Raw genomic sequence first — 22,852 nt, forward strand, 5'->3', positions numbered from 1 at the left:
AGAAAGCTTGCTTCTCCCTCTGCCTGTCGCTCTGCCTACTTGTGCTCTTTCGGTCAAATAAATAAAAACCTTTAAAAAAAAAAGTCTTCTCTGAACCTTTCATATGCTAAAATTCACTGATGATCCATTTTACTATGCATTTATAGGGAATGATGCTTTACTGAAAACACTGGGAATCCCTGGATTAGATGTGATCATTATCATTCCTTCCAAATTTATATACATGTACTGAATAGATCAACATCCTAGACTTTATTTATTTATTTATTTTTTAAATGGGCTCCACCCTAAGCCTAGTTGGGACCCAAATTCTCAACCCTGAGATCAAGACCAGAGCTGAGATCAAAAGTTGGATGTTCAACCAACTGAACCACCCAGGCACCCCCAACACCCTAGACTTTTTGAAGGCCTACAATTATTCAGTAGCCTTTGCCTCAAAGATTGAGTGAAACATGGAAACTGCATGTTAGTTGCTCTTATTCTGCCCCTCTCCCAAATATAAGCAGCCCACGTTTAGCTTAGTACTGATTTAAGGCAAAAATGTCTGAAGAAGCAAGATGCTCATCCCTAAGTCGACAATGCACAGTAACGTGATATGTTCCGTGAGCCTGGATGGTTAAGACTGCACTGGCCCCTGGATAAAGTTTTACATCATTCCCACTCCAGCCATTTTTTGTCCAAGCTTCCTCATTCATCTTTGACCAGAGGCCCATGGTTCAAACATTTCTCTGCTTTGCTTTCCAGAAGTTGTTAGCCATCCTATATCCTTACCAAGAACACCCCTTTTGTTGTAACCACAACCTGCTATCTATATTAAAAGTACATAAAAGACTAGTATGACCCAATAATCCTCTTACATATCCTTTCCTTTAAGTCTTTTGATTGTCCCTGGCTAATTTCTCCTATCTACTGAACCTACCACAGATTCTTTTTAATGTACAGAACAGCACTGTCCAAGAGAAATACTGCGAGTGGGTGCCTGGGTGGCTCTGTGGGTTAAAGCCTCTGCCTTCAGCTCAGGTCAGATCTCAGGGTCCTGGGATCAAGCCCTGCATCAGGCTCTCTGCTCAGTGGTGAGCCTGCTTCCCCCTCTCTCTCTGCCTGCCTCTCTGCCTACTTGTGATCTTGCTCTGTGTGTCAAATAAATAAATAAAACCCTTAAAAAAAATACTGGGAGTTCCATAAGCAATTTAAAATGTTCACAGAGCTAGAGTAAAAAGCAAAATACAGCTATAAATTTAATTGCAGTTATATATTTAACCCAATGTAACTAAAATATTTTATCGCAAAATCAAAATACATTATTAATGTGAGGTATTCTATACATTCTTTTTCTTCCTTAGGCTTCAAAATTATTATTTTTTATATTTAAAGCACATCTCAATTCAGACTAGCTAGATTTCAAGGGTCACTAAGCCACATATTCCTGTACTATTTTGGAAAGCACAAGTTTGAAAGATTAGTTAAAGTAAATAAATAAATAAATAAGTAATCATCGGTTACCCAAAGGTCGGTGTGGCAAGAGAATTATCTGAGACTGTTTAAATTTCCGATTTATTAAGCTGCAGTGGAGGCCAAGGATTTGCATTTCTACAAGCACCACAGATGCTTGTGGTTCCCATTTTGAGAAAAACCATTTGGGATTTTCTTCTGACATTTGCCCTCTCGGCTTTTACATACTGATCTACCCCATTTCCATGAAGAAATTTATTGAGATCCTTCAAAAACTTCACTTAAAAAACAAGATAATAATAAAATTGATGTCAAGTGAGGATGGTAGGAGATTATTTCCTCAACAACAGTGCCTTTTAGGTCGGAAGTCATACTGTATGAGCAGGAAGAGTTGTCCAGGTTTGGCCTTTAATGACTGCTTTCTGATGCTAAGTCATCAACACACCACGAGCACCATCATGGCCTCCCAGCTGAACGTCTGCCTCTCTGACACTTCAAACTGAAGCAACACCCCAAGCCCATTTTCTATCTTCCTGAGATAGGGAAATAATTTTCTTACTTTCACAGAAGAACTTCTTCCTAGTAATCACCTGTACAATGGCAATTTCTAGTAATTTTCTGATTACCTAAAAGTTAACATTGGGGATGGCATGTAGTAAAATGAGAACAGAAAACCATGAAGAAATGGCAAGTACACAAGTAAAAGAAATCCAAGAGAAAATGTAAGTTTCATGAAATAGTCCCTTATCTTCTAGTCATGGCCAAATTCAACACCTTCTTTGATATCTAACTCAATTTCCACTTTTCCCAAACAGCATTCCAAACCGCTCTAACTGATCAAATGCTTCATTCTTTCCAAATTCCTACTTCACTTAAGTTGAACCTATGCTGTTCATTCCTTGAAGAGAAGGATCGTGTTCTTTTGATAGAACGGTAACTGTCTGAGGTGCGCTAGTAAGCATCACGCTAACCAGAAGGTAGCCCCAGGGTCGTGCCTCATGTAATATTACCTTTCCCCATCAGTGTAATTTACAGACTCCTCAATGTTACTTGAAGTTGAAACATCTGCTCCTAACTGTTGATTTGTAGATTTTAATTGTTGAATTTCAGTTTTCAGTTCTTCACATTGTGAACGGATTTGTGATTTTTCCATTTCCAATAATTCAACCTGACAAAAAAAAATTCATAACTGTAAAATTAAACTTGAAACTTAAAAATACTAATAAAAGTAAAACTTAAAAATACCAATGCTAAAATTGAACTTAAAAATACTAATGCCGAAGTACAAATTTAAGCTAGGAAATGTAGCTAGATGAAAATCACCATCAAAAAAGGGCAAAAAACCCACCCACAATAGCTTTCTATAAACAAAGCTTCATTTGAGTTTCATCTCCAACTCTTGTCACATTTAGAGAATACAAAATGTTAATTACCACTTGACTGAAAACAAATGGTACCTAAAAACTGGAAAACCAAGATAAAAATGCCTGAATTATGTCAACATCAAAGTGACTTTCATTTCTTGCACTCTCATCAGCTCTAAGTTAGAACCGAAAGCGCCTATCGATTTTTGCTATTTGGTCATCTAACTCTAAGCCAATACACCAAGATGTTTGAATGAGCTTCCAGGAAGAAGGGGCAGTACAGCACCAGCCTATCATTTTCAAATTCTTTAGCAGAAAAACCTTCTTGAACACTACATTAATACGATACATAAAATATATGCTTCTTAAAGGAACTCTCCAAATTTGAATGGAGGGTACATGCAGAGGCTCCTGACATCTACCATTTTTCTCCTCCTTCCTCAGAAGAACCCCTGAATAAAGACCGTACTTCCAAAGCACCTATCAGCCAGGTGACTAAGTTCTGACAGGTAGAATGTCAGCAACTTCTAGGAAACGCACCCCTCCTCTTTCCTGCTGCTCAGAACACAGATGAGGACTGGACCCGGAGGCCACCTCTGATCGTAACGGCATGCTGAGAAGCGAAGCAACAAAGTAGAAGCTTGTTGTCTGAGTTACCTGTGGAACTGCCACAGTCCTATGATGTTTTCGGCCATCTGTCAACAGACCTAATCATAACTGAATCGTAACTGAACTGTAAACTAAACTATAAAATGAGGACATCATCCCCTATCTTGTATGATTATTGCAAGGCCTATTAATAATGGATGCGACATTCCCTCTACTTAGCAACCGACTGGCTCAATGGGAATGAGAATAGTATTTTGAGCAGGACAATCCTTCATTACACAGCAATTTCCAGTACGCTACAGGAAATGACCATACCTGGTCATCACCCAGTAAGTTCTAGCAATGCCTCTCCTCAACACACATTTCCATGGGCCCCCAGGAGGACCACTCCCTAGCCAAGAAGCCACTGGGCAACAGTCAGTACATGGAAATATTAACTAATTTATTCCAATCTAGCAACTGACTATTCTTTGTGGTTTAAAGACTCCCTGGGACTCCCAGGACTCCCATTATGTGGAATGATACACACCTCACTTTTGTACTGGTCCCTCTCCACAGTGCACTTGTCCAGCTGTCTAAACACGTCATCAAGCTGCACAACCATTTCATCCACTTCACTTCTGCTCTCACTACTGGCACACTGACTGCATTCGGCCTTCACGTGTTGCAAAGCACTACACTGTTTTTTCAGCCTTTCTATTTCCTCCAAAGCTTGCCGATACTGAGATACCACATGGTCCGGACTTTCAGATTTGCCATTAATACTTTCAAGCAAAAATACAGCATCGGTTTCGGTAGATTGATGACAAGTTTCCTTCTTCACGTATTTGTCATTCATTTCCAGTATCCTCTGTTGTAACACTTTGATTTGGTCAGTAAACACATTACACTGTTTTTTATAATTTTCTTTTTCTTGGGTAACTAGAAGCAGTTCATTTCTCAGTTCATTTAACTGGCAACTAGCATCACCTGCAGATTTATCAAAGGTTTCCTGGGTTTCTTGTGTCTTCCCTTCAGCCTCCACACAGGCTGGCGGCATAGCCGCGTCATTTCGTGCGTCTATCTCATCTTCGAGTGCTTCTTCCTTTTTAACAACTACACTCGGGGCTTCTGTCTGGGTGGCTGCAGTAGTTCCCTGATCACACCTGGATGATGAGATGCCCGATGAACCAGTCTGGGCACAAGGTTCCTTCTCAGCCACAGGCTCGACCTGATGACCACTTTGCTCGATGTGACCCTGCTCTGATTTCACTTCAATGTCATGATCTACGGCAGGTTTGGGAGTACTGTTCTCTTCTAAAATGATGACGTCTTCATCATCATCATCTTTGTAAGTTGAATTTTCAAATGCTTGATTACTCAGTCTCCGCGTCTTTGCATTCAAAATGGATGAACGAGTAGAAAGTCTCCGTTTCAGGCTGGAAAAAATTTGATATACAAAATATAAGACCATAAAATATAGAAATGAACAAAATAGATGACCCCGAAGTAATCAATCTTGAAATTTTAAGAAATGTCCACACTCATTTTAAAAAATGATTACACAGTACTGCTCAATGATTTAATGAAGTAGAGAGGATTTTCTCCTGTACAGCTGAGGAAACAATTAAACTACTAGCTTGCTGTAAAGCAGCAGCTCTGCATACTGTCGAACTCCCTTTCACTAGATGGCCTCTGGGCACCTCAAGGTACACATGGCCAAATGAGAATGACCCCCCAACCCCAGCCCAGGTCTGCTCCTTGTGTTCCAGCGCCCAGTGAAGGGCTCTGCCATTTCCATTTGCTCATCGTCATTTTTATCAATGCTCAATGATCAGAGTGAGCCACAGACTCAATCAGCATGCCCTATCCTTCCATTCTCCTGGCATTAAAAACCGCCTCATTTTCATCATTGACTGAGTTTTCTGTGAATTTACCACCAATTGGTACTTTCTGCCCCCCGGCAGCGGGTTATCTGTACTGGTTTGTTGTTTGGGCCTAGGTGAGAGCCCTCCCCATTTCTTCCATCAGTTCTTCTGTTTCTTGGCTTTACTCCCTCATTATCAAGGGGGCGCAATCTCCAATAGAATCTTGAGAAACAGTACACAGAATGTAAAAAATGTGCAAGGTTACATGATGAAAGATCTTTATTCACATCTCAGTTTTATTGTTGGCTTGGTTTTTATATAGACTTCAAGGTTGAAAATTACTTTCTCCAAACTTTAAAAGCATCATTCCACTGGTATGTACCATTCGGTGTTCCTGCCATTCTAATTCCTGACCTTTTTGAAGGCTAACTTGTGTTTTCCCTCCCTGAAAAAATTTTCCCTGGTGTACGAAAATTTCGTGTTTCTTAGAATGGATCTTTTCCCACATATTTTTGCTGTGTATTTTAAGTCATACTATTCCCTCCCCTTTGTTTTCTCTGATCTCCCATTCTGAAACTCCCTTCTTCAGATGTCGACCCTCCTGTACCTTGTCTTTTCCTTTTTCTACCCTCTACCTGCTTATCTTTTCTAAGAAATGTGTTTGTTCCACACCTACCCGCCTCCCAGTAAATTCCACAGGGTTTCCTCTACTGCCTTTGTTTCAGTTTGTACACTTAGTGATCTCTGTCTTTACGTTTCAGGGTGAGACCGACTAGAAGCAGTGAGGGCTGGCCATGTGGTGCTCAAACCATCAGCACCACCCAAGGCTTTTCCCCTGGGGGCCCAATGAGGGAAAGTGGAGGGGGGATTCGTCATCATTTAGTACTCACTTTCCCTTACACCTCCTCTTTCAAAACAGTGGCTCACCCACATCTTCAGCATGTGAAATGTGAAACTGCTCCAGAAGGAAAACATCCTACATTCTTGACAGAGGAGAAGCCACGTCACCAGATTTGGCAGGTTATGAAGAGGTCTAGAGAACTACTCTTCCTTAAACTCTCAAACAAGCCTCCTGTTTTCCGCCTTAAGAAGTACCCAATGAGCACCTGGGTGGCTCAGTGGATTAAGCCACTGCCTTCGGCTCAGGTCATGATCTCAGTGTCCTGGGATCGAGCCCTGCATGGGGCTCTCTGCTCAGCGGGGAGCCTGCTTCTCTCTCTCTCTCTCTGCCTGCTTGTGATCTCTCTGTCAAATAGATAAATAAAATCTTCCAAAAAAAAATAAGTACCCAATGATTGTGGGGTGCCTGGGTGGCTCAGTGAGTTAAGCTGCTGCCTTCGGCTCAGGTCATGATCTCCGGGTCCTAGGATCGAGTCCCTTATTGGGCTTTCAGCTCAAGCAGGGAGCCTGCTTCCCTATCTCTCTCTCTCTGGCTGCCTTTCCATCTACTTGTGATTTCTCTCTGTCAAATTAATAAATAAAACCTTTAAAAAAAAAAAAAAAAAAGAAGTACCCAATGATTGTGAGTTTGGTGCATGCAAGGTTTCCATGGAGTTAATCACTTAACTGGGAACCGCCCTGTTATTTTTCTTATGAGGCTAATTCCTATATGTCTTTCTCAAGACTTAGTTTAGGTACTACCTTTCCACAGTGTTCGGTTATTTATTTATTTATTTATCTATTTATTTATAAAACATATATATTATTAAAAAAAAAAAACAACTTGTATTTTTCTCAAATTCAAATTTCAAATTCTTTAGGCTTTAAAAATTAATGAAAAATTTTTCTATTTTCTTATTTCACTTGGATGGAATAAATCACTTTAAAGAATAAATTCCAGGGGCACCTTAGGTGGCTCAGCTGGTTAAATGCAGGACTCTGGATTTCGGATCAGGTCATAATCTCAGGGTTGTGGGGCGCCTGGGTGGCTCAGTGGGTTAAGCCGCTGCCTTCGGCTCAGGTCATGATCTCAGAGTCCTGGGATCGAGTCCCGCATCGGGCTCTCTGCTCGGCAGAGAGCCTGCTTCCCTCTCTCTCTCTCTGGCTGCCTCTCCGTCTACTTGTGATTTCTCTCTGTCAAATTAATAAATAAAATCTTTAAAAAAAAAAAAAAAAAATCTCAGGGTTGTGAGACTGAGACCCGCTGCTGGGCTCATGCTCGGTGTGGAGCCTATTTCACATTTTCTCTCTCCCCCCCTCTCACTCTGTACCCCCCTTTAAAAAAAAAAAGAAGAAATCCCATTATTTTCTATCTGTAAACTTTACAGGTTTTACTTTTTCTTACTTTGTTTGGATCCATCTTTAAGAAGAAATGCCAAGAGAATTAAGGAGACTATTAAAAAAAAAAATTCACAGTTCTTAGTTAAGTAGCAATCCAGCCCCAAAACATGCCCCTAAAATGTAGGCTACAAACAGCAAACTATTTTAGAACATGTCCATATATATATATATATATATATATATATATATATATATGCATAAATGCAGTTATTTCTAATCCTTTTGGAAGTCAAAAATCCCTCTGAGAATTTAATGAAGCCTACAAAACCTCTCAGAAAATCTCATCTTACTATCTCAGCAAACAGTTATTTTTTTTTTTTTTAAAGATTTTATTTATTTATTTGACAGAGAGAGATCACAGCAGGCAGAGAGGCAGGCAGAGAGAGGGGAAGGGAAGGAAGCAGGCCCCTGCTGAGCAGAGAGCCCGATGCGGGACTCGATCCCAGGACCCTGAGATCATGACCTGAGCCGAAGGCAGCGGCTTAACCCACTGAGCCACCCAGGCACCCAGCAAACAGTTTTCAATGTTTGTCTTTCAACAAAAAAGACCAAGTGTAGTCAATCTGATCCCCTAGTTACTGACATCATGCTTTTTTTTTTTTTTGAAGATTTTACTTATTTATTTGTCAGAGAGAAAGAGAGAGGGAGAACACAAGCAGGCAGAGCAGCAGGCAGAGACAGAGAGAGAAGCAGGCTCCCTGCTGAGCAAGGAGCCCGATGTGGGACTCGATCCCAGAACCCTAGGATCACGACCTGAGCTGAAGGCAGCAGCTTAACCAACTGAGCCACCCAGGAGCCCCATCATGCTTTCTTCTTCACCTGTATTCATTCTATTCCCTCTGAATGAGCCACCTGCACAGAGCATTGCTTTCAGAGTTTCAGGAACCAAACCAAGTACTACCTCATCCCAAACCTTCCCTGACCATTCCAGTCAAAAGACCTAACTGTTCAATTACTCATACCTTTCTTGCTCCCTTCCTTCTCCATCCACTCATCCAAACCACAGCCTATAACAAGCTAAGAACTCAAGGGTCACACCTGACATTACAGTGTTGTATTATTAGTTGCTTTATGTTTTTCTTAAGATAGTGGTAATTTTAAAATTATAGAATTTAAATTTAGAATTACAGAATTTTCATACTATACAGAATTTCAAAGAGGTAAAAATTCCACAATGAATACAACTGATATTTTAAAAACTGACTTAAATGGGTGGCATGAGTGGACTGGGTAAGTTTAGATAATAAAAGTAAATTAACTTATCCTTCAGACTTTTTACATGCATATAAACTTAGAAGTATAATACTGCCATAGAAGTGTCAAGTAAAGGCTGAGCTTAATATTCATTCCCCACTGGAAAAACACATTTTAGCCACTGACTTGTTGCTCTCAGGTTCAGACTGGGGTGAACCTCGATGATTATTTATGAGTCTTGTTGCATAAGTATTTGCCACTTCTGAAAGATGTCCTCTTGGAACGCTTTCCTTCACAGGAGAAAAGCTTTGACCTGATCCGGGGGGTGTCCGAAACAAAAGTTCAGCATTAATCTGTTGGAAGAAAAGAAAATCAAGCTTAAAGGACTTTTTTTAATGTGCCATGCCCCAAAACACAAGGTATTATTTTCCCTTTGCCCCATATCCCAGAAAACAATGAGAGCGATTCTAACCATGTAAATTCTTTAGGCTATACCAGAGGAGAGCCACTAACAGGCCAGTAAGCCAACTCCAACCTGCAAGTAAGTGGAAGGATGTTTTTGCATTTTTAAAGATGTCAACAAAACAACAAAACCAAGAATACACAACAGAGACTGCATGTGGCCCACAAAGTCTAAAATACAAACTATCTGGTCTTTTATGGCAAAATTTACTGACCCTATACTGTACAGGACTTACTGAAATACAATTAAAAACTTGTTTTTCTAAAAGAAACAGAAAATAAAGTCAACAATACTGTTTTAGAGTAAGCCCACTTTTCTTTCTCACCCAGTTCTGTTCTCACCTCCAAACCCTCAGTCTTTGCCGTTAAGAAAACATTTCAGTGTTAACTAAAAGCAAACATACACATCTGCAGTGGACCACAACTTCCTTATACAAGAAGTACAACTGTCTACCCAGATACCCAGAAAAAGTGCCTTAACACCATTAAGGACTAAGAAAGTGCTCAACAAAAAGGAAGAAAAACACGGTAGCTTTGGTCCCATGTAACTCCCCATGGCTCTCCTCTGTGAATTTTTCCTTAACTGCCTATGTGACAATAAGATTCATTTTCTTTCTCTCTCTCTCTCTTTTTTTTTTTTTTTTTTTATAAGGGAGGGTGGGGCAGAGGGAGAGAGAGATGGGGAAAGAGAATTCCAAGCAGGCTCCATGCCTAGCAGAGAGCCTGACATGCGGCTCCATCTCAGAACACTGCAATCATCACCTGAGCCAAAATCAAGAGTTAGACGCTTAACTGAATGGGCCACCCAGGTGCCTGGGTGTTAAGATTCTTAATGCCTGCCTTTTCTCAGATGATGCCCGACTAAATAGTAAACTGAACAGTGAGTGAAGTTGCCGGGCTAGGAAGGAAGGCAAGAAGGGGTGTAAGAAAAGGAGTATGTGGACTGAATGAACAAAATCACTCAATTTGTTATGTAACTCCTAAGCTTTAAAGCTATTTGTTAAGCTAGCCACCACCCAATATAATACACAGCTATAAAACGCAAGGTTTCATCAGTTACCCGAGGGATCATTTCCGGTTGTCTGATCCTGAATTTCTCCTTATCTCTAAAAGAAAAAAGAAAAAGAAAAAGATGAAAAGTGAACATACTTAAATTTGATTATTATTTTTCAATGTTTTCCAATGATAAACTTGCCATTTCACTAATATGTACACTGAACTTTGCTTCAATTTCATGATCATTGGTGTTAAGCCCACAGGCAGGGAAATACTTTCTACCTCTTACCTCAGTAATGCCCAACATTTGCCTTAAGCTTTCTACCCTGACCAGCATTATTCTCAGACCTCTGAGCAAGAACATCACACAGGCTTCTAACTGGTCTCTTTACTCACGGTCCTGTTGCTGGATTTATCTTCAAAAACCAGGCACTCTAAATCAAAACCACCCAAAAGTTCCCCATGCACCCGGCTTCTGTGAGCGGACACTAACCTACAGTTCACCAGGGCTGACTATCCTTCATTAGCCAACTTCCCCCTCCCTCCTCTATTCTCCATTATGCCCATTCATGTATTTGCTCTAAAGCAGAACGCATCTGTTTCCTGTACATTTGCATCTAACCCATCCTCCAAAGCCTATTACACAAATATGCCTCATGAGTTTTCCTGATCCAGATTTCTCTTCCCATCCCCAGAGAGAAGTCATCTCTCCTTATGGGCTTCCCAACAGAATGGATCCTGCCTTCGATGGTATCTGTCAACTTAATGCACGTCTTACCTTCCCTGTTAAGACTATAAGCTCGTATGAGGCAGTACTCATTTATGATTCATCTGTGTGTGGCCCAAAAGACAAACTATTCTGTGTGCAAACTATCCTGTGTAGACAGGACAGTGTAAATGGCAGGTGGAAAAAGAGCAGGTATCCACGGTATAAAGTAAAAAAACCAAAAAACAAAAAACTCCCAGTATTATGTATCCACATCAAAATCTTCTTTGGGGTCATAATCTTTTCTGGGTTGTACTAGCTTGATCTTGGAGAAGCATGAACTAACGCTGTACACCCACCAGCATTAACAATACAGGCATTATTTCCCCTCCAAACATTAATACAACACTCACTTCTTTTTGTAGGTTTTTTCGTAAGTTGGATGCACCAAATCCTCATCTTCAGGTTCTTCTGGAACATCACAATTTCTAGTCAGAAAAATCACATGGGAATAACACGTCACCAGCGCCTGTTCATACATCTTGAACAGTACTTTCTGCCTTTCCAAAAAGGGTACTACCAACTATATGGTACCTGAACTGTGGGTCAGGGTTATTGGAGCAATACCATTTTTCTGGAAGTTGATCTATTCCATCTGGTAATTTTCGCCACTTTAGACAGGAATCACATTGAACCCATGTCTGATCAGGACGTTTCCTGGAACAAAATGATGTAATATTAGTATGAAAACATGGATGCAAAGTACACGTCATTAGATCTTCTATATCATTTTTACCGCAAAATACCTTTATTATTTAATTCTGTTCCTGAAATGCCTGCAACATAATTATTGTTGTGCAGCAAGTTAAATTTTTTAAAAACAACAGTTCTGGTTACCTTCAAAAGGTTAAAGCCAACAGGCCAATTTAAACAGAGACTTAAATGTTTTAACAGCATACTATTCAATTTTGTTTTCTGGTAATAAAAAAGCAACTTAAAGAAAAAAATAAATAAATAATAAAATAAAATTAAAAAAAAAAAAAAAAAAAAAAAGCAACTTAAGATTCCAAAAGCTTTGCTTTGAAATTTATATTAAGTTAGCATTTGCAATGTCCAATCTAGTATATTTATTAGCACAATAAAACACTCACACACAGAAAACAGGCAAGCTGTTATTACTATAATTTAAGCATTTTTAATAATTCTATTACATTTTTAGCCTCTACTAGAGGAGAGCCTCTACTCTCTCCCTGAGGAGAGAGCCCGATGCAGGGCTCGATCCCAGGACCCTGAGATCATGACCTGAGCCGAAGGCAGAGGCTTAACCCACTAAGCCACCCAGGTGCCCTTAAAATTATTTATATATTCTTTTAGTGCTTTATAGTTTTATCATTTGAAAATCACAATGATCCTATGAAGAACTTGGGTATTCATTTAACATTTCATTGACTATAAGACTTCATCTTAATGAACAAATATAATCTTTTATTTTAAAGATAAATGTTTTAAATATAAACTTTTAAAAACAAATTTTAAATATAAATTTTAATATAAATTTTTAAAAATGCATTTACATGGTTACATACATTTTAAACAATCCAGAAATTTGTTTATTTATTCATTTTTAGAAAGGGGGTAGGGGCAGAAGGAGAGGAAAAGAAAGAACCCCAAGCAAGGTCCACACCCAGTGCAGAGTACGACACAGGGCTCAATCTCACAACCCTGAGATCATGACCTGGGCCAAAATCAAGCGTCAGATGGTCAGTCCACTGAGCCAGCCATGTGCTCCAGAAAATTATAAAGTAAATACAAATCCTTGTTTTAGGAGCTTACCACTGTTCATGTTTTAAAACCCTGGTAGAATTTCCTATGCTTGCAGAATTAATGCATGTGTATATGGACACTTAAAAAAATAAGAAATTAATACACTGAATTGCATAGGAAATTAATACACTGAATTGCATCTTTTTTGTTCCTAATTATACATCTTGGTCATCTTTCCATCAGTACACAGTTATTATTCATTCATTCACAGAACTGGCACTGTGTGCTATCAAGTTATTGACTGCTCATAAGGCATATTCTTTGTCTTCTAACTCGATGAAGTAAGTGCTCCTAATGTTCCCATTTTACAAGTTAAAAAAAAAAAGGGAAGTTTATAAAAGGCCAAGTAACATGTTCAGTGTCACATCATTATTAAAGCAAAATTAGAATCTAAATTCAGTTCTGGATTTAAAGTCATGACCCTAAGACCAGAGTTTTTCAAACTATGAGATGCAATCCATTAGTGGATCACGAAATCAATTTAATGGGTCAAGACTTGCATTTTTTAAATGAAGTAAGTATCAGCATGCAACGTATGGATAAATACTGCTTCGTGAATCTTTTGTGTGTATTAATGTGTACATTCACTGGCTCATTTCATGGTGTGCTGAGTTATACAATTTAATTCTTATTCTGGCTTAGTTCAAAGTTTGTGTTCCATCACTATACCCTCCAATATCATGTCTTAATATTAGAGTGGGTTGATATTTTTTAATGTACTTACTGAATATCTTCAACTGGCAAATTTAGAGGATATTCTGCATTTTTTTTCACTTTCATTTCATTCCAGTAATCATTCAGCTTTTCTCCTAATGCTGCTATTGTCAGCCTAAAAAGTAAATTAAAATCAATTTAAGAAAAAAAAAAGATAAAAGTTCAAACCTTTGTCAAACACAGAGAAAGCACAAATGACTTATTAAGGATTATGTAGACACTACAGGGTAAAGGAGATTGATGACTCCCAAAGGTATAGTTAGTAAAGAATGCTCTAATGGCAATTTTCTACAAGGACACCTTTAAGTTCTCAGAGCAGAGCCAAGATTGTCTTTGAAGATATAAACAGTAATATTTTGTGTCCTCTGTTGAGAAAGTATGTTGCAGACCAATTAGTGGAAGAACCACAGGCATTCTAAATTCCAACTCCAATTGACAAACCTATAAGCTTCAATTCAAATTAGAAATCAGACTTTTAGTTTATAAAAGAATGCAATCGGGGCGCCTGGGTGGCTCAGTGGGTTAAAGCCTCTGCCTTCCGCTCGGGTCATGATCCCAGGGTCCTGAGATCGAGCCCCGCATCGGGCTCTCTGCTCAGCCGGGAGCCTGCTTCCTCCTCTCTCTCTGCCTGCCTCTCTGCCTCCTTGTGATTTGTCTGTCAAATAAATAAATAAATCCTTAAAAATAAATAAATAAATAAAAGAATGCAATCAACACCAGCAAGTGTATTTTTTTTTTTAAAGATTTTATTTATTTATTTGACAGAGAGAAATCACAAGTAGATGGAGAGGCAGGCAGAGAGAGAGAGAGAGAGAGAGAGAGGGAAGCAGGCCCCCTGCTGAGCAGAGAGCCTGATGCGGGACTCGATCCCAGGACCCTGAGATCATGACCTGAGCCGAAGGCAGCGGCTTAACCCACTGAGCCACCCAGGCGCCCCTTTTTTTTTTTTTTTTTTTTAAAGATTTTATTTATTTATTTGACAGAGAGAAATCACAAGTAGATGGAGAGGCAGGCAGAGAGAGAGAGAGAGAGAGAGAGAGAGAGAGCAAGTGTATTTTAAAATAGCTTCTGTCCCACAATTAAGACTATCACTCCTTCCTCAATAAGATATTAATAAAAAGCTGATCAGTGGGATCTAAGGCCACACTTAAGCAATCATTCAAGTTAAGCACCTACTGTGACAGAACTATGCACATACAAGGTATAGTCAGTGTAACAGTCTCAAATTAAAATAAAGCTTTCAATCATCAAGACTTCAAATCCTACACTGGCAGATTAATCAGACATTTCTATCCCCACCTATTACCTCCAACTAATTTTTTCATCACTATCACATAACATTTAAGTGTCCAAATCAGAACCAATCTTCCCTTCCAAAGGCATCCTCCCTTTTCCAACTTCTCTTCATCGCCTCTCATCACCACTATTCCTCAGTCCAAAAGACTGCACCCATTTATGCTGGGAATATACCGAAGAGTGAAACTGCAGGGTGGGCACGGATATTTGGTTTTACTCAATAAACTAACAGTTGATTTTTATTGATTTTATACCCACCAGCCATGTGCCAGGGCTCCAAATGCTCTATCTTGCCAACATTCTCTTACTCATTTTAAATAATTTTTCATTTTGCCCATTAATGATCAATATTTTTTGCATCTTGTTTTAAGATATGCTTAACTAAGGTTTTGAAAATATTCTTGTTCCCACTTTGTTTTTATCTTACATAGGTCTAAAATCCATCCTGTATCAATTTTTTGCTTCATTTGAAGCAAGAGTCATATTATCTATACAAATGGCCAACTGACCCAACATTTTTGGAAAGATGATCATTTTCCCACTATTCTATGATGTAATCTTTGTCATAAATCAGGTCATCAAATATATAAAGTGGGGGATTATTTCTGGCTTCTCTATTTCACTAGATAGCTTATCCTTTAATACCACACTTAGGGGGGTGCCTGGGTGGCTCAGTGGGTTAAGCCTCTGCCTTCGGCTCAGGTCATGATCCCAGGGGCCTGGGATCGAGTCCCACATGGGGCTCTCTGCTCGGCGGGGAGCCTGCTTCTCCTCATCTCTCTCTCTGTCTGTCTCTCTGCCTATTTGTGATCTCTCTCTGTCAAATAAATAAAATCTTTTAAAAAAAAAAAAAAAACCACACTTAGGGACTGTAGCTTCGTAAGTACTGGTATTAGTAGGTTAAGTTTTCTTGCTTTGTTGTTCTTAATTATCTTAATTACCTTGGGTCTTCTGACTTTCAACATAAAGTTTAGAGTAAGCCTATTAATAGTATCAATACCCACAAAAGCTGGGAGGGATTTTTTTCTTAAATTGGAATTGTATTTAATTATTTTAGAGAAAAACTGACATTTTGTAATATTCAGCCTCCCAATTCTTGAACCTGGTATGCCTACTACTTGGGGCTTAAATTTCACTCCACAATATTTCATAGTTTTTAGTGTACATGCTGCATATTTTATTTACTCCAAAGTACCTGATTTTTTTTGACACTTCATGACTTTTTAAAAATTTCATGTTCTAGTTTCTTGTTGTTGGTAAACAGAAATACTATTGATTTCTGAATACTTCTCATCCAACAATCCTAGAATACATACCACTTAACTTGTTCCTTATTAATTCTAAATTTGCATATTATTTTGGACTTACTCTATACTTAATACTATCTTATACAGAAATGTTTTATTTCTTCCTTTCTAACCCTTATAACTTTTACTTCTTTTTCTTTATTATATGGTTATTTCCTCAGGAACAACGGTGTATAGTGGAAATCCTTATCTCATTTTCATCCGTAAGGAATCCACTTCGTTGTTTTTGTAAATGCTCTGCATTGCTAATATGCCCTTCTATTCATGATTTTGTAAACGTTCCTTTTTTTTTCTTCTAAATTACAAATGGGTGAGGTGCCGAATTTGCTCAGACTTTGGCTAGGGTCACCATCTCAGGGTCCTGGGATCAAGCCTCTCGGAGCCTGCTTAATATTTTCTCCCTGTCCCTCTGACTCAACCTACCTAATCCCACCCCTGCCCACTCACTTGTACATGTGCTTTCTCTCAAATAAAAACAATTACAAGTGGGTGTTGTGATTTATCAAGTGCTTTTTCTGTACCTATGTATGAAAATAACTGTAAGATTTTTCCTTTCTAACATCAATGTGATGAACTACATTGATTTTTGAATATTAAAACCACATCACCTTGGAATACAATCTAATTGGTTTTAATGTATTAATTATCCATTTTACATATTACTAGATGGCATTTGCTATATTTTAAAATTTTTTGGATCTTGATCATGAGAAACATAAATTCCCTCTTGTAAGAAGTATTCACAAGTTCACTACCAGAGTTACATGCCCTCATAAAACCTTTAATTAAAGATAGTGTAAGACTGGTGCTACTTCCTTCTTAAAATATTTGAATTTAATATGTGGGACGTTTTCTAAAATTTGATTCAATTTTAAAGGAACATGCACATATCATCTAAGATGGTAAAAATTGTTCATGCTATTCCTTTGATGTTCTTGGGTGTGTCTCCTTTTCGTTTTTGATATTGAGGATTTCTGCTTTCTACCCCCCCCCCCACATTGTCCTTTTACTAATCTTATCAAAGAACAAACTTCAGGCTTTTTGATTTTGTCAGTTATGAATTTATTGTCTCTCAGCTCCAAATTCAGTCTTCTTTGCTCAGTTTTGTGATTTTTTTTGACACTTGGTCATATAAACATTTATCATTTGGCAGTCTGAGGAATGCTGAACTGGATCAACAGATGAATGGGGACAGCAACGCAAGTGTCCTTCAGGTCCTGGTATGTATGTATGTATGTATGTATGTATTATTATCTGGCTGGAGCCAAATAATAAAGGAGCGCCAGCTGTGCTCTCTAGCAATGCTCTGGCCTCCGGCAGCCCACTACCTCCATCAAGAGACCAGTCCCCGTGTGTCTATATCCTTGGGCAAAGACCGATCTCCTCTATAGAATAGCTCCAGCTCACCCACAGCCTCTGGCAACAGCAGGTCACATCTACAGTCCAGCACTGGCCAGGCCTTCTTTTTCTGGCAAGAAACTTGCAGGCAGTTTGTTCCTATGTTGTCATGACTGCTACAAGATGATTTGAATCTCTTGACTTGAGGGGCAGGGGGCCCTCTCCTAGTTCCTAGTCTTTTTTCTCAACCTTGAGGGAATAGTCAGTCTTCTGTATCTGTTGGTTCTGGGAACCTACTGTCTTCTTTTACCCCTTCTAGTAATCACCCTCTACTATTCTAGTAAATAATTCCTTGTATTAAATTAACCCTGTTCGGGGCACCTGGGTGGCTCAGTGGGTTAAAGCCTCTGCCTTCAGCTCAGGTCATGATCTCAGGGTCCTGGGACTGAGCCCCGCATCGGGCTCTCTGCTCAGTGGGGAGCCTGCTTCCCCTTCTCTCCCTACTTGTGATCTGTCAAATAAATAAATAAATATTTAAAAAAAAAAAAAAAAGAGAGAGAGAGAGAGAAATTATTCCTGTTCAAATAACAGGAGTAGCCTCTGCCCCAGGAGTCAACTCTTGAGTGTATACTAATTTTCTGTATTATATGCGTTTCCTAATTCATCAGTTTTGCTCTTATCTTTATTATTTTCTTTGTATTTTTTCTTTATTTGAAAAAAGGGCCTGTGACATTATCTTTATCTTTATCACCAATGTTCACATGACATTTGCATTCTACTTCATCATATGTGCTCATTAGGGAAAGTCTGCTTCCTAAATCTACAAGTAAAACTAATGGTCATATTCATTCTGTGACTTCTAACCACTCTTAAAAGATTATAGTATTTCTGTCTAAAGTACACAGGACTAAATCCCCTTCAAGTTCCCATCTATAAGCACAAAGTTTCATGATATTACACAATAAATGTTGACACCAATAGAGCAGGAACATCCTCTACTTCTACTATAAATCTCAGAAATACTTCATCAATAAAGATGGGGAGAACATATTTCTACTGGTGATGGGGTAGATTAATTCCTAGGTTGGGAGAAGAGGGCTAAAGGTGTTTTCTAAGCAAGCCTCTCACCTACCAATTTTCTTAAAGTTCTGTAAGATAAAAACATCCACAAGACAGAAAAAAAAAAAAAAATTCAGCTTAGGAAAAGAGATGAAAGTATTCCCAAAATAAACTGTAAAAAGCCAGTGACTTTAACAGGTAACATACCTGTACTCATTAGTATAGTCAAAATCTTGTTTATTATGAGTTGGCTTTAGGAAGTTACACTCTATAATTCCTACTACTCCAACACCCATATTGTTCGCCTGAAAAAGAAAATGAAATCAGTGTTTTAAGCATAAGACACAATGCTCAAAATAATTACCTTCCACAAAGACTTATAATTTGTATGAAACATTTCTTACATTTTATATCCCTATTCTTAAGAAATTTAAATTGAAAAATAGTGTCTGGTAGGTTTATTTTTATTTTTCTAGAAGTTAATTCCTAAATATATTAGAGCCTTCCTCCATAACTACTTCCACTGTTGTCAAATATCCATTTAGACAAGTATTAGCATCCCTAATTTAATACAAAAAAGACCACCTCTATTGGGATGCCTTTCTTAGACAGTGGAAACTACAACTAACTCCTTTCTATATCCACAGTATTTAACAAAGACCGTAGCAAAAAAGTGTGCCAGATTAAAATGAAAATAATTTATCCAAAGTTACACATCCAGTTGATATCAGAGATGAAGTAAAAACCTAGGACAGTTCAATTCAAGTTATTTTTTTAAAAATGCTCCTAGAGAGCATCTGGGTGGCTCAGGCGGTTAAGCATCTGCTTTCAGCTCAGGTCATGATCCTTTTCATTTTCCTTTTCTTTTTCCTTTCCTTTTTCCCAGGACCCTGGGGTCCTGGGATCGAGTCCCACATCGGGCTCCCTGCTCCACAGGGAGTCTGCCTCTGCCTTTCTCTCTCTCATAAATAAATAACATCTTAAAAACCAACCAACAAACAAAAAAAACCGCTGCTAGCTAAAATACTGAACTCAAAGTATATGAATCATATATTCGATTATCTATATATGATTAACAAGTATTAAGTTCAAAAATATTTTGTTCACAATTATAGCTGAGTCTACAAAAGGAAAAAGTAAAAGAATACTAAAGTGAAATTTTTCAGAAATACAGCTGAAACCATGCAGATCTAATCCCACTATTAAAAACCATCAGTGTTCCTCATCTCATACCATTAATAAACCACGATACCCTCCCAATTCGTAGTTCTGGCTCACCTTCTTTCAAACCTCATCTTGTCTCTCTATGCATATGCCCCAGCAAAGTTAGCTACTGCCTTAATGATGTCACAATCTCTGAAGCCTCTTTCCCTTCCTTTGCAGAGATTTTTCTCTGCCTGGAAAACCCTTGCCAGACTTTTCAACACAGTAACATCAACTAAGACTCATCGCCATCACCGCTGCCTCCAAGAAGCTTTTTCTGATGCTTTCAACTTGTACCACATTTTCCCCTCACCAGAGCTCTGACGGCTTGCTCTCTATCTTATCATCTTCTTATTCTGAGCAAATCACACCAGATACCTGAGACTTATTTAGTAACTGCTTATTGAATCTACAGAATGCAGGGCGCCTGGCTGGCTCAGTGGGTTAAGCCTCTGCCTTCGGCTCAGGTCATGATCTCAGGGTCCTGGGATCAAGCCCCGCATCGGGCTCTCTGCTGGGCAGGGAGCCTGCTTCCTCCCCTCTCTCTCTGCCTGCCTCTCAGCCTACTTGTGATCTCTGTCAAATAAATAAATAAAATCTTTAAGAAAAAAAAAAAAAGATTTTCAATCTACAGAATGCAAATACTATGCCCAATCCGTCACCTGGTAAAGAAAAACAATGTAACAGTTGGCTGTAAAAGCCTATTTTTTACAAGGTCAACCTTAACCATAAAGTATATACAATGCAAACTTAACTGGGTTGGAAAAATGGCTGTGTATTTTAAGTCAGAATCATAAAGGATAAAAGAAAAAAAATATTTTCCATTCTGTTGCAGATACATTGTTTCTTTTGAATCCCAAATCACTTGAGAAGTAAGCCTTATTATCAAAAATGCATTTCCAATTACTGATGAAATTCCCCATAACTTTAATAAGAGTATTTCTGATGAAAATTATTAGTCCAATTATCAATGAAAATTAGCAATTTTAAATAAAAGTTATTGACACCTCATATCATGGTTGCCAAATTTCTGTATTTTAGCTGTTTACTGAAATTTGTGGTTACCAAAAAAAGCCCAACAAAGTTTGCTTACTTTTGCGAAAATGCTATATTCTGGGCTCATGTCATGTTAAATTCTAAGAGTTACAACCCCTATTGAGTAATGTTCAAGATAAACCCACACTATCATACTGTGTAGAGCTCACATCATTCTAGAAAGAACTTAGAATGAAATAAGATTAATAGAAAATGAAAACCATAACTTTGGAAAACAAGATATGATTAGGCTTACTACGTTTAACAAACTTAATTTTCAGAATTTATCACTTAATTCTTAACACATATACTCCAAAAAAATTCTTTCTGTGAAAACGCGTAAAGGATAAAGACTAGCATAGTGGGCAGTGTTCATCATCCTAAACTGAATTCTAGGACAATGGAAGCGGTTTACAAGGAAGGCTCTAATTTATTTAGGAATTAACTCCAAAGCAGTAAATCACCTATATGATCCTGTTTTTCTGGCTATTGAGCCAGGACTAAATAAAACTAACCAGTTTCATCCCAGAAATAACAACGGATCCATATCCAAATGCAGTCAAATGGTCTTCATCTGGATCTAAGAACCATACTCATTTTAGGTCTAGAGTAAGTTACTTAACTTCTTATCCTCCATCTCCTTCCTCTGTATAACAGAGATAAAATATTCTGTCCCCCTCATAAGATTATCTGGACCAAATGGGAAATTATATAAAAGTTCTTTAAGTTCAAGTACCATACCAACATTATTAAACACACTGGCATCTAAAAAAGTCATTAAGCAAAGCTTATTATTTCATGTTTGACCCAACAACATGATATTTTAACTTTTATAAAAGAGACATTTCAGATATAAAGCTTACCCTTAAAAAAAAAAAAAAAAAAAAAAAAAAAAAAAAAGCTTACCCTTAACTGACATCCAACTTTTTCATAAGCTTTGATGAGTCTATTTCTGTGATACATCATTATCCCATAATGGTCTTTATTTCTGCAGTTGAATCCAAAAGTAATTCTCACTGTTTTAGTCTTAAATATTAAGGAAAATTCTGAACACACTACTTCACTCCCCTCAAATCATCCTTTCCAAGTCATTTTTTAATGAATCTAAAAGGGTACAAAAAGAACAATGCTGGAGAGGATTAGAGTCCATATCAGGATAGAAGGAGAATGGGGGAAGAGAATATCTTCATACAGCATCATAAAAAGGAAAATAAAGGACACCTGGGTGGCTCAGTTGGTTAAGCATCGGCCTTCAGCTTAGGTCATGATCCCAGGGTCCTGGGATCAAGTCCTGCATTGGGCAGCTTGCTCAGCAGGGAGCCTATCCCTCTGCCTGCTTCTCCTCCTGTTCATGTCTACCCCCCCTCCCACCCTGTACCAGACAAATAAATAAATAAATAAATAAATAATCTGACATGATAAATTAATAAATAAATAAATCTTTTAAAAAGGAAAAGAAAGGATACTAAATAAATAAATAAATAAATAAATCTTTAAAAAAAGAAAAGAAAGGATACTAAAAATTTGGGTCGATAAACATCACGTTCAATGTAGGCAAGACTCTTTGAGACCAGCTGTGTCTTCACTTTCTGTCCACGTAAGATGATCTGCATTCTTGGCTTTAGGTATAATATACTGCAGTAAGCCTGTAAAGACACAAAACGGTATGTGTCCTTTTCAAGTAATTACCTACGTATTTGTTCAATATTACTGATAACTGTATTTAAAAAGAAACCTGCCACTTTGCTTTGATAAAGGACCCATGAACTCTTCAAAAATATACACTATTAAAAAGCTGTAATTAGTTAACATTTGCTTTCTTTAAAAATAAACTCAATATACTACAGCTAGAAAAATGGTTTGCAGAAAACAATCTATTGACCTATATAAATATATTACAAATAAAACTTTTTAAAAAATTTACAGAACAGGGCGCCTGGGTGGCTCAGTGGGTTAAGCCGCTGCCTTCGGCTCAGGTCATGATCTCAGGGTCCTGGGATCGAGTCCCACATCGGGCTCTCTGCTCGGCAGGGAGCCTGCTTCCCTCTCTCTCTCTCTCTCTCTGCCTGCCTCTCCATCTACTTGTGATTTCTCTCTGTCAAATAAATAAATAAAATCTTAAAAAAAATAAATTTACAGAACAGCATATGTGATATCTCATTTTAC

General features: G+C 38.2%; 1 protein-coding gene across 2 annotated transcripts in view; it reads right to left on the reverse strand.

Annotated features, from left to right (window-relative positions):
- Positions 1-22,852, reverse strand: part of MORC3 (MORC family CW-type zinc finger 3) — a 46,073-nt gene that overhangs the window by 2,382 nt on the left and 20,839 nt on the right. For both annotated transcript variants that reach the window (XM_082722746.1, XM_082722747.1), the window contains exons 7-16: positions 22,204-22,332; positions 21,593-21,712; positions 18,656-18,753; positions 13,459-13,563; positions 11,505-11,627; positions 11,324-11,398; positions 10,269-10,314; positions 8,933-9,099; positions 3,955-4,843; positions 2,463-2,620 (exon numbers count right to left, since the gene is read on the reverse strand). In XM_082722746.1, coding sequence (XP_082578872.1) covers positions 2,463-2,620; positions 3,955-4,843; positions 8,933-9,099; positions 10,269-10,314; positions 11,324-11,398; positions 11,505-11,627; positions 13,459-13,563; positions 18,656-18,753; positions 21,593-21,712; positions 22,204-22,332 — 1,910 coding nt within the window. The remainder of the gene's footprint in view (positions 1-2,462; positions 2,621-3,954; positions 4,844-8,932; positions 9,100-10,268; positions 10,315-11,323; positions 11,399-11,504; positions 11,628-13,458; positions 13,564-18,655; positions 18,754-21,592; positions 21,713-22,203; positions 22,333-22,852) is intronic.

Source organism: Mustela nivalis (assembly GCF_964662115.1).
Source record: "Mustela nivalis genome assembly, chromosome: 1".
Lineage (NCBI taxonomy): Eukaryota > Metazoa > Chordata > Mammalia > Carnivora > Mustelidae > Mustela > Mustela nivalis.